General features: G+C 40.3%; 1 protein-coding gene across 1 annotated transcript in view; it reads left to right on the forward strand.

Moving 5' to 3' along the window:
- LOC106084309 (uncharacterized) overlaps positions 1 to 13,281 on the forward strand; it is a 165,069-nt gene that overhangs the window by 70,359 nt on the left and 81,429 nt on the right. Inside the window, exon 6 of the mRNA XM_059367100.1 lies at positions 2,523 to 2,984. Within this exon, the coding sequence (XP_059223083.1) occupies positions 2,523 to 2,728 (206 nt within the window). The 3' untranslated portion in view covers positions 2,729 to 2,984. The remainder of the gene's footprint in view (positions 1 to 2,522; positions 2,985 to 13,281) is intronic.

Consider the following 13,281-nt stretch of genomic DNA (forward strand, 5'->3'; position numbering starts at 1 on the left):
TTAGTTGTGTTAGGGCCTTCGACATCCTTCTTCAATTTGGCTCAAATCGGTTCAGATTTGGATATAGTTGCCATATAGACCGATCTCTTGATTTAAGGTCTTCAACCCATTTATTATCTGATTTTGGCAAAATTTGACAAAGTGACCACCGTAGCGCAGAGGTTAGAATGTCCGCCTATGACGCTGAACACCACACCTGGGTTCGAATCGTGGCGAGACCATCAGAAAAAATGTTCAGCGGTGGTTTTCCCCTCCTAATGCTGGCAACATTCGTGAGGTACTATGCCATGTAAAACTTCTCTCCAAAGAGGTGTCGCACTGCGGCACGCCGTTCGGGCTCGGCTATAAAAAAAGGAGTCCCCTTATCATTGAGCTTAAAACTTGAATCGGACTGCACTCATTGATATGTGAGAAGTTTGCCCCTGTTCCTTAATGGAATGTTCATGTGCAAAATTTGCAATTTTGGCACAGTGACATATGTTCAGCTTTTCGACATCAGTGTCGTAAAATTCAAAATTTTTTATTAAGATATCTCTATTCGTGTTTCTCTTTTAAAAATGTTTTAGAAGAGTTATCTCTATCCGTTAACTGTAAGTAGTTAATTTTGCTGCTACTGCACCAGTACTTCTGCGTACTTCAGTACTTCGATAACAGCAGGCTGACAAAGTCTGTTGTTTGCTGAATATGACTGCTGCTTAATTTATGATTGCTTAGTTAGATGAAATAAATGTCAAATTTTGCCAAATCGAGTATTAAACGTGATTTTAATGTCCTTAGAACTTAAATCGGGAGATCGGTACATATAGCAGCTATATCTGGACCGATCTGAGCCTTATTAAACAGGTTTGTCGAGGAGCCTAACACAATTCGCTAAACCAAATTTCTGCGAAATCGGACAGTAAATGCAAAATCGGTTAATAAATTTACCTTTTATTGGCCCAAGAGCTTAAATCTTGAGTTCGGTCTATATGACAGCTATATCCATATCTTACCCTAACATAACTCACTGTCCCAAATTTCAGCGAAATCGGACAATAAATGAGTATTTTATGGGCCCAAGACCATATAAAGGGTGATTTTTTTGAGGTTAGGATTTTCATGCATTAGTATTTGACAGATCACGTGGGATTTCAGACATGGTGTCAAAGAGAAAGATGCTCAGTATGCTTTGACATTTCATCATGAATAGACTTACTAACGAGCAACGCTTGCAAATCATTGAATTTTATTACCAAAATCAGTGTTCGGTTCGAAATGTGTTCATTCACCGTTCAGCGATGAGGCTCATTGTCCCAAATTTCAGCAAAATCGAATAAAAAATTTAGCTTTTATAGGCCAAAGACCTTAAATTGTTATATCAAGATATAGTCCGATATAGCCCATCTTTCAGATAAACCTGCCTTTGTTCAAACAAAGAACCTGGGCAAAATGTTAACTCAATACCTCAATTTTTAAAGACTGTAGCGTGATTTCAACAAACAGACGGACGGACATGGTCAGCTCGACTTAGATTTTTACGACGATCAAGAATATATATAAACTTTATAGGCTCGGCAAATTAATGTTTCGATGTGTTGCAAACGTAACGGCAAAATGAATATACCCGCATTTTTAAGTGGTGGGTCGCACTCCGTTCGAACTCACCTATAAGAAAAGGAGGTCACTTATCTTTAAGCGTAGAAACTTGAATCACACAACACCCATTGATATGTGAGAAGTTTTCCTCTAGTGCCTTAATGGAATGTTTGTGGGAAAATTCGAATTTGACCTTATCAGCTATATAGGAGGATCTCAAAGTGTGATTTCTGTTATGATTTCTTGTTATTGACTGTGCATTCTATGTCAATCGTGAATGAGCGGAGAACTTTTGGAACTAAGTTTACAATCAGAAAAGAGAAGAAACCTCAAGATGGTGCATTGTGCAAATTTTCACAAATTTTTGAATCCGCGAACCAAACATACATGCACACAGTTTTTTTGCCACCTTTCGTTGTTTATGTTGTACATTAGACGTATACGTTACGTATTTAACCCACCCAAAAGTACTCATACGCTACCATGTTCCAATTTACTGCTCAAATAAGCGACAAGCTTCACTCACAAAGCCTCAGACTTTCAAAGATCCCATATAAGACGTTTCTTATCCTTCCTATACAAATTATTTAACATTTACATACAATTTGCAAATATGTGTTTCTCCCTTCCCCTTGCAAGCATTTGGCCAAATATCTTCCAGGTGAAAACACAATAATTCAAATGCACACACACACACACACACACAAACACACATGAAACCACCATTACCCAACCACCATTCGCTCACACAGCTATAATACATGACTTTAATTAACCGTTATTTGCATTTTATGGCAAAACTCTTGAGATATGTTAGCAGGGGGAGTCTAAGAGGAGGACGCGGAAAATTTTTTGGAGGACAAAGAAAGAAGCCATTTACACAAGAGCAACAACGAAAAAATGTTACCCCTCACTTTAAATGTTTCTTTTGTTGACATTCTTTTCAGGTGAATTACCGGCAGCTGTGCAACACAATTCCGCCAAGGCACTTGATGTGTGCAATACACAAAGCCTCCTCATAGCCGGAGCACTGATGCATTTATGGTGGAGATGGCTATGCTGGAGCTGTTGGTGGCGGCTCATCTGCTTTGCCACAACAATGGCATCCTTCTTCGGCAACTCTTTCAACGTCGGCACTGCTGCAACGAACTGAAAAAGCGTATGAGTCAGCAATGTTATTAAGTTAATTATAGTTAATCAACAGACAGCAGAGCAGAACAATAAAGCGAAGATGGAACGAGTGACGAGCGAGGGCGAAACACTACAACTGCCATAACGCAGCAACAAAAATAAAGCCTGCTATCGAGCCTTAGCAACAGTGACAGTGACAGCGGCATTTTTAAACAACAGGGCTGCAAAAACACGTATTGCTCGATTTAAAAGAACCTGCGTTCTTTCGTTCACTGATGGTATGTTGTTGCAACTCTTAATTCATCCATTGTTCAACATTCTCTCTAGGAGGAAATGCAAACACACTAATTGTTAGTGCAAATACAGGGTGTTGCAGTCATTAAATGCTTAATGGTTTTAATCTAACATATGAGGGGAAATTTCATTTTATACTTAACAATTTTAGAATTTATCACAGTAATTGAGACTAATACAGTAATACAGAATTTGGATATTCACTACAATGACAATACATTTCTTTCAAATTTCGTTAACATTTGTGAACCCAGGAAGTTTTGGGTTATCGGTCTCTAGCGCTTAAATATGGTTCGTGGACCAAAACAACTCCCGTTCTAATTTTGGTCAAAACAACTCCCGTTCTAAGTTTGGTCAATATCGGGTAATAACAGAGGCTTATATGAACCCATGGCCTTATTAGGAACTCCAGACAACATAGTGTAACAATTTTCTGCAAAAGTGGGTGAAAAGTGCACCAGCAATGGTCTCAAGACCCTAAATCGACAGAAAGTTATACGTGACAGCTATATTTAAATACGAGAACGTTCGAATATGAAGCATATTCAATTTCAGATATGAAGGACCACTCATTATCTAAATTTCAGCTGTTAGATGCTTAAAACCTCACACGGCTTATATTGCCGATATACCTAAATAAGGTCCACTCCTTATGAACGATAGATAGATTATCAGGGGTCTAGTGCAACTTCCTATTCCCCTGAGCTTGAAAAGAAAGCGGACCACTAAGGCCCTGAATGACTCGCTTACGTCAGCATGTCCTAGAGCCAAGCCAAAGTTTAAACAGCTATCGCCACGGTTGACCCCAGAACTGGTTAGTCAAACGAAGGGTTGCAGAAAACTGCCTTTGCCACGGAGGACCACACGATTGAGGCGTCTATAAGGCTGGGCTAAGAAAATACAAGGGCGAGCTGAAAAAGGTTCAGAACAAATCCTGGGGGGAATTATACAACTGCGCAGAGGATTCATCTGAGGCCTCTAGGCAAAGGATGATCTAATCCTTAAAACTTATTACGGAGGGATATATTCAGTAGTCATATAATGCATGGAAAATGTAAGGAAACACTGGAACTACACACATTTTCCGTGAAACTCTTCAACGAACAACTTGGCGTCAGAAGAGGTTGTCTCTGGTATGCATTAGTCAGGAAAACTGTGTCTCGGTTGAAAATCCTTTGGTCGATAAAAAGTTTTTACTCCTTTAAATCGCCAGAGCCTGAAAAGCCTGTGGGCATTCTAAAATTATGTGGCCTGGTCTAGACTTGAAGAGGTCTACCACTTATTGTCGCTGTCAGAAGGCACGTCTCAGTCATTCTGTCCGTCATGACCAGTGATTGTCTGATCGGAAACTTGCTGAGAGACTGAAAGTTGCCAGTAACGACCTTTTCCGAAGCTGTGAGGACATCGAGAAAGAAGAGACTATAAAACATCTGCTGTGTGTGTCCCGCATCGGTAATTTCTTAGAGAAGTTTTCTGATTTTGCGGATATGAACATTCGCAAGTTGCTTGGCTTTATACAGCGATCTGGATGGTTCAACGGTAGGCTCTAGAAGGCATCTCTCCTCTTCTGTTCCTGTGGCATCACAATAAACGAAAACAGACGAAGCCTAAGCCTAAGCCTAAGCCTAAGCCTAAGCCTAAGCCTAAGCCTAAGCCTAAGCCTAAGCCTAAGCCTAAGCCTAAGCCTAAGCCTAAGCCTAAGCCTAAGCCTAAGCCTAAGCCTAACCCTAAGCCTAAGCCTAAGCCTAAGCCTAAGCCTACGCCTAAGCCTAAGCCTAAGCCTAAGCCTAAACTTAATCCTTAACTGTACCTAAACCTAAACCTAACCAAAACCTAAACCTAAACCCAAACCTAATCTACAACAAGTAAAAACATGCTAAGTTCGATCTGGCCGAATCTTATGTACCCTCCACCATGGATCGCATTTGTCAAGTTATTTGCCCCATATCTCTTCATAGGCAATTGAGAGATAATGAATATACTTGGTTTGGCTTTTGGAGACCAAAGTAGAAGTCATTGTCCAAAATTTCAGCAAAACTGCATAAAATTTGAGCCCTATAGCGGCTCAAGAAGTAAAATAGGGAAAGCTGTTTGTATAAGAGATACATCAGGTTATGAACCCATTCAGACTATATCTGGCAAGCAAATTGAAGATTATAAAAGAATTCGTTGTATAACGTTTCAACCAAATCTGATATGAATTGGCTCTGGAGGCTCAGTTATATCAGGACATGAATCGATTTGGGCCATTATGGGCACAGTTGTTGGAAGTCAAAACAAACCACTTCGTGCAAAATTTAAGCCAAATCGAATATTAATTTAGATATCTAACGGCTCAAGGAATCAAAATCATGCAAAATTTCAAACTAATGGGATGAGAATTACGCGCTCTAGGGGTCCAGATCCGAGATCGGTTTATATGGCAGCTATATGAAAACATGGACCAATATAGCCCATTAACCCAATTCCAACCGACCTACACTAATAGGAAGCAATGATACAAAATTTCAAGCGTCTAGCTTTAATCCTTCGAAAGTTAGCGTGCTTTCGACAGACGGACGAACAAGCGTTGGACAGGGCTAAATCGACTTTGACCAAATTTTGCAAGTATGTAGGAGGTCATAGTAGAAGTCATTGTACAAAATTTCAGCCAAATGAGATATGAATTGCGCCCTCTGGAGGCTCAAAAAGTATAATCAGGAGGTCGGTTTATATGGGAGCTATATAGGTTATGAACCGATTTGAATCATACTTAGCACAGTAATTAGCAGACAAAACAAACCACTTCGTGCAAAAATGGGATAATAATTTCGACCTCTAGCGGCTCAAGATGTCAAGATCCGAGATCGGTTTATATGGGTGCTATATCAGGTTATTAACCGACTTGAACTATACTTATAATCGTTGGAAGCCATAACAAAACACTTAATGCTAAATTTCGGACAAATCGGAAAGGACTGCGCCCCCTAGAGGGGATAGGTTTATATGCAAATGCTAATTTTGCCCATGAACATTCCACTAAGGAACAGGGGCTTACTTCCCACATATCAATGAGTGCAGTCCGATTCAAGTTAAAGCTCAATGATAAGGGGCCTCCTTTTTATACCCAAGTCCGAACGGCGTGTTGCAGAGCAACATCTCTTTTGAGAGAAGTTTTACATGGCATTGGACCTCACAAATGTTGCCAGCATTAGGAGGGGAAAACCACCGCTGAAAATTTTTTCTGATGGTCTCGCCAGGATTCGAAGCCAGTCGTTCAGCGTCATAGGCAGACATGCCAACCTCTGCGCTACGGTGGCCTTTATAAGGCAGCTATATCAAAACATGACCCGATATAGCCCATTTATGATCCCAACTGACCTACACTAATAGGAAGTATTCATGTAAAATTTCGAGAGTATAGCTGTATTCCCTCGAAAGTAAGCGTTCTTTCGACAGATGGACGGACAGGGCTAAGTCGACTTACAATGTTAAAACGATCAAGAATATAAATACTTTCTTGTATCTCAGATCAATATTTCGATGCGTTACAATGATGACATTAGTATATCCCCATCCTATAGTGAAGAGTATAAAAACCGGATACCGGTCAATACACAGATTTTGCATCTCTGTCGCTTTAGCCTCCTATCTTGCTTGTTAGTCGTAAAGAAAGAGAAAAAATTTGTTTGATCTTGTTATGATGATTGACCTCTTGGTTCCAAGCCCTATATATTGGGTTGCGGATTTTTCATGTAGTCGGCGTTGACAAATTTTTTTCACAGCTTATGACTCTGTAATAGCATTCTTTCTTCTGTCAGTTATCAGCTGTTACTTTTAGCTTGCTTTAGAAAAAAAGTGTAAACAAGTATGAAGGCGTTAAGTTCGGGCGGGCCGAACTTTGGATACCTACCACCTCGGGTATATATGTGAACCACATTTCGTCAAAATACAGTGAAAAATGCATACCTTATGCCCCATAGCAGCTCTATAGATATCATCCGATTTAGACCAAATGCTTATAAGTACAAGTCATTGTTCAACCGAGAGATCGGTCTATATGGCAGCTATATCCAAATCTGGACCGATCAGGGCCAAATAGAAGAAAGATGTCGAAGGGCCTAAGGCAAATCACTGTCCCACATTTCAGCAAAATCGGATAATAAATGTGGCTTTTATGGGCCTTAGACCCTAAATGGGAGGATCGGTCTATATGGCAGCTATATCCAAATCTGAACCGATCTGAGCCAAATTGACGAAGGATGTCGAAGGGCTTAACACAACTCACTGTCCCAAATTTCAGCAAAATCGGATAATAAATGTGGCTTTTATGGGCCTAAGACCCTAAATCGGCAGATCGGTCTATATGGGGGCTATATCAAGATATAGTCCGATATAGCCCATCTTCGAACTTAACCTGCTTATGGACAAAAAAAGAATCTGTGCAAAATTTCAGCTCAATATCTCTATTTTTAAAGACTGTAGCGTGATTTCAACAGACAGACGGACGGACATGTCTAGATCGTCTTAGATTTTTACGCTGATCAAGAATATATATATTTTATAGGGTCGGAAATGGATATTTCGATGTGTTGCAAACGGAATGACAAAATGAATATACCCCCATCCTTCGGTGGTGGGTATAAAAAAATCCCCAGGGCGCGTCAGGAGTTCTTGTCCCCAAAATTTGTTTGATCTTGTTATGATGATTGACCTCACGGTTCCAAGCCCTATATATTGGGTTGCGGATTTTTCATATAGTCGGCGTTGACAAATTTTTTCACAGTTTGTGACTCTGTAATTGCATTCTTTCTTCTGTCAGTTATCAGCTGTTACTTTTAGCTTGCTTTAGAAAAAAAGTGTAAAAAAAGAATATTTGATTAAAGTTCATTCCAAGTTTTATTAAAAATGCAATTACTTTCTTTTAAAAAATCCGCAATTACTTTTTGGGTAACCCAATACTTGCGTTTCCCAGTATTGGATTCTTCCTCCAAAGACGCTTTTCTAGCTGCTGCTGTCGAAGTACTTTATGAGTTAACTCCTTATCCGCTATCGCATACCTTGGGCCTAATCAAACCTAATGACCGACGCGAACAGGGCTTATTGAGACCCATCTGGGGATTCCCATCGCCTTTAGGGATGTGGATGATCGTTCCTCAGACTTAGCAACAACTGCTAAGTTGTCTCCGAAGTCCCCATCATCTTTAGCGATGTGGATGATCGGTCCTCAGACTAAGCAACAATTGCTAAGTCGTCTCCGAAATCCCTAACCCCACCGCTTCTATATACCTTGAGCCTCACCTTGTTGATTCCCTAGAACACAACTCTTTTAGACTTCTGGACGTCTTTGAGGCAGCCGGTGTTTAGTTTGAATATTTCATGTCTACGGTTCCATTGACCCCATCCTATCTCCCAGTCTTCCAGTCGGAGGTTGAAAGGTAGGGATTGCAGTCTCTTGGTCTTCCAGATATGGATTCGGTGTCTACAGGACTTTTGGGGTTCTCATACGGCATAAATTCCTTATTGACCAAATCTAGTGCTGCTCCTGTCTAAATAATCAATTCCCTTTTAGACCGCAAAGGCACATTTTAGCTAAATGTTGTTGTTCCAATCAGAGGTTGAAACAGAGTGATTGCATTCAGTTAGTCTCCCAAATAAGGATTCCGTGTCTACAGGACTTTTGGGGTTCTCATACGGCATAAATTTCTTCTTGACCAATTCTAGTGCTGCTCCAGGCTAAATAATCAATTCTTTTTTTAGACCGCAAAGGCGTATTTTAGCTGGTCCATTAAAAAAAAATATAATGCAGTTCGAATCTGCCTGCATCATAACAATCTCGATAAGGTCCTGATATTGGGTTGCCCAAAAAGTAATTGCGGATTTTTTAAAAGAAAGTAAATGCATTTTTAATAAAACTTTAATCAAATATACTTTTTTACACTTTTTTTCTAAAGCAAGCTAAAAGTAACAGCTGATAACTGACAGAAGAAAGAATGCAATTACAGAGTCACAAGCTGTGAAAAAATTTGTCAACGCCGACTATATGAAAAATCCGCAATTACTTTTTGGGCAACCCAATATTTATGTGGGGACCTCAGGCATACAGATGACTGTCCTTACCCTCTAACACTCCACACAATCTTGGGCACTTTTTATTCACCCTATTTAGTTCATAACTATTTTCGAGTGCAGATGTCGCTCCCTGTATATCCATACAAATGCACGCCTACTCATTGTTTGGTATGGCATTTCTAGTCTCCCCCTCAAAACAGCTAAAATTGCCTTGACGACAAATTTAATGCAATTAACTGTTAAACTCACTAAACAATTTGCCACGGTGTCATAAACTAATTGTTGTGCATACAGACGAGGCAGGAACGGCTAATGATGGCACTAGCAAAAGGGCTAATTTTAAGAAAGAGTGGGAAGGAAACTTCAAACGATATTAGGGAAATTTTTAGTGTATAATATATTTAGAATAGGCATTTATAACTCAACCATGCCATGCTGCACTCACTCACCACCTTTGGAGCCCTTGGCATTTACGAATTTCAATTTTCAGCACATTTCCCCCCCATGATAGCATACAAGGCTCGCTTAGTTGTAACCCTTCGCTTGGTTGCACAATTCATGCTCTATGTGCTGTGGCGGTTCTTTTTTTGTTTGTTGAACAAAAAAAGAAAGTAAATTTGTTAACAATTTACCTATGTTGCAAGACCCTCTGCAACAACAAAAAAAATTTCCATAATTGCTACTATAGAACAAAGCCACAAAGCCGTGTAACAATGCACAGCAGCGAAAATTATATATTTCATTATGCCTTGTTCGCAGGTGAATTAAAAAAAAAAGTATTTTCCTGCAACAAACCATTGTTGCATGCTTTACAGTCATCCCTCTGCCTCAAGAAACTTTCAAAGCAAATAAAGCAAGGATCCATGAACCTTTTGTTGGTCTCTGCTGTCAATGCATATGGAGCAAGGTGGCGAAATATTAAAAAAAAAACCCCACACACACACACAGAGTGTGTGTAGGCATGTGGGGAAACCACAGCAATGCGTTAAAAATATATTCTCCTTGATGGACAAAAATGTTCTGTGAAGCAAAGATAAAAGAGAATGTAAATGAGGAGAATTTTTAATCCCTTGTTAGTCAACTTTGTCAAACAACATACCTGAGGGAACTGAAGGAAAACTCACACTCAACAAAGGTTTTCCAATGATGGAATTTCCCCTTAGCCACCAGGGCATTCCAATTATAAATAATATGCCTAATGAGAGATATTAAAAAAAAATTGAGAAATGTAGGCCATATCTGTAGCACTTGTTGCCAAGCTGTGCTTAAAACATAGCCTATGCCAAGTCTTACCTAGGCAACCTACTTACAAGGATTCTACAAAACCGCTATACAATTTAACTGAGATTGTGTGTGTGGATTATTTGGAGAAATCAAAGGGGTTAGTGAATGAAGTTTCTACAGTCTTAAGAAATCAATTTGGGGGATCGGTTTATAGGGGCGGTATTTGGTGCGGAGATTGGGACTTGTACTCGGCAGTACCGATTTCTCTCTGATAGAAAATTGGGCTGAGACCCAGTATGTGGTTGAGTATATTGTAAAGGAGGGAAATATTATCGGGGCAGCTAATTCGTTTGAACCCTACAAATCCATAGGAGCGGATGGCATATTGTCTGCTATGTTGCTATTTTGGGCAGGCCGGACCTTCTCAACCCCTTTGCTAACACTAAGGGTCCGTCATTTCACAGCGACCTCTATGTCACCACCTCGCCATAGCACACCCTGCAGAAGTCTATCTCTCCCTGCGTCCTGCATGTTATAAAAAACTGCCCTACAAGTCAACAGGAGCGGATGGCATATTGTCTGCTATGTTGCAAAAGGCAGGGCAGACCCTTTGCTTGCACTAAGAGTCCGTCACCCTGAAGAAGTCTATCACCTCCTACATCCTGCATGACATAAACAAGTAAAAGCGTGCTAAGTTCGGCCGGGCCGAATCTTATATACACTCCACCATGGATCGCATTTGTCGAGTTCTTTCCCGGCATCTCTTCTTAGGCAAAAAAAAGGATATAAGAAAATATTTGCTCTACTATTAGAGCGAGACCTGGAGACCTGTGTAAAATGTCAGCCAATTCGAATAAGAATTACGCTCTTTGTGAGCTCAAAAAGTAAAATAGAGAGATCGATTTATATGGGAGCTGTATCGGGCTATGGACCGATTCAGACCATAATAAACACGTATGTTGATGGTCATGAAAGAATCCGTCGTACAAAATTTCAGCCAAATCGGATAGGAATTGCGCCCTCTAGAGGCTCAAGAAGTCAAGACCCAAGATCGGTTTATATGACAGCTATTTAAGGTCATGGACCGATTTGAACCATACTTGGCAAATTTGTTTTATATAATAACAAAACACGTCGTGCAAAATTTCATTCAAATCGGATAAGAATTGCGCTCTCTAGAGGCTCAAGAAGTCAAGACCCAAGATCGGTTTATATGACAGCTATATCAGGTTATGAACCGATTTGAACCATACTTGGCACAGTTGTTGGATATCATAACAAAACACGTGGTGCAAAATTTCATTCCAATCGGATAAGAATTGCGCACTCTAGAGGCTCAAGAAGTCAAGACCCAAGATCGGTTTATATGGCAGCTATATCAGATTATGGACCGATATGGCCCATTTACAATACCAACCGACCTACACTAATAAGAAGTATTTGTGTAAAATTTCAAGTGGATAGCTTTACTCCTTCGGAAGTTAGCGTGCTTTCGACAGACAGACGGACGGACGGACATGGCTAGATCGACATAAAATTTCACGACGATCAAGAATATATATACTTTATGGGGTCTCAGATGAATATGTCGAGTAGTTACAATCAGAATGACGAAATTAGTATACCCCCCATCTTATGGTGGAGGGTATAAAAACTGCCGTTGTAATGACCAGTCATGACTCCTATCGACAGTCCAAAGTCATGCTTCCTCTGCCCCAGAATAAACGACGCATGGTGAGAGAAGTAAAAGCGTACTAGGTTCGGCCGGGTCGAGTCTCTATACCCTCCATAATGGAAAGAATTTGTCAAGTTCTTTGGCCGATATTCCTTTATAGACAAACAAACGATAATGGATAAGAATTGCTATGCTATTTCAGCTATACCAAGTTATGAACCGATTGGAGCCATACTTGGTTTAACTGTTGGGGACCAAAGTGGAATTCATAGTGCAAAATGTCAGCCAAATCGGATAAGAACTGCTCTCTCTAGAGGCTCAAGATATATATAATAGGGAGATCGGTTTATATAGGAGCTATATCAGGTTGTGAACCGATTTAGGCCATACTTGGCGCAGTTGTTGATGGTCAAACAAAAAAACTTCATGCGAAATTTCAACCAAGAATAGCGCCCTCTAGAGGCTCAAGAAATCAACATCCGAGATCGATTTATATGGCAGCTATATCAGGTTATGAGCCGATTTCAACCATACCTTTTACAGTTGGTGGTAGTCATATCAAAACAGTCGGTGCAAAATTTCAGCCAAGTCGGTTAAGTATAGCGCCCTCTAGAGCCTCAAGAAATCAAGATGCGAGGTCGATTTATATGGGAGCTATATCAGGTTATGAACCGATTTGAGCCATACTTAACACAGTTATTGGAAGTCATAACGAAACACTTGGGGCAAAATTTCAGCCATATCGGATAATAATTGCGCCCTCCACTGGCTCAAGAAGACAAGATTCCAGATCAGTTTATATGGCAGCCATATCAAAACATGGACCGATATGGCCTATTTACAATCCCAACTGATCTGCACGAATAAAAAGAATTTGTGCAAATTTTCAAGCGTCTAGCTATGCTCCTTCGAAAGCTTGCGTGCTTTCGATTTTCGGATCAAGTGTTGGGGGGGACCACCCCAACCCCTAAATCGGACCGACCATGGCAATGTGAAGCTCAAATGAAAGGTATTTGCGAGTAGAATACGAATCCTTCCCCAAAACAAGCCAAGGGGCTAAAATAAAAGGTATTTGAGTGTAAAATACGAATGCGATATACAAATGTGGGACCAAATGTTTGGGGGGCCGCCCGTCTCCAAAAACACCCCCCAAAGAGGGACGAATTTACGACCATAGCAATATAGGGCTCAAATGAAAGGTCTGTGGGAGTAAAGCACGAATCTGATATCAATATTCGGGAAAAGTGTCTATGGAGCCACCCCAACCCTATAAGATGATGGGTGTGATTTGGCCAATTCTAGCCTAAGGATGTCTAGTATGGCATCAGGCT

This window comes from Stomoxys calcitrans, chromosome 4, assembly GCF_963082655.1.
Source record: "Stomoxys calcitrans chromosome 4, idStoCalc2.1, whole genome shotgun sequence".
Taxonomy (NCBI): domain Eukaryota; kingdom Metazoa; phylum Arthropoda; class Insecta; order Diptera; family Muscidae; genus Stomoxys; species Stomoxys calcitrans.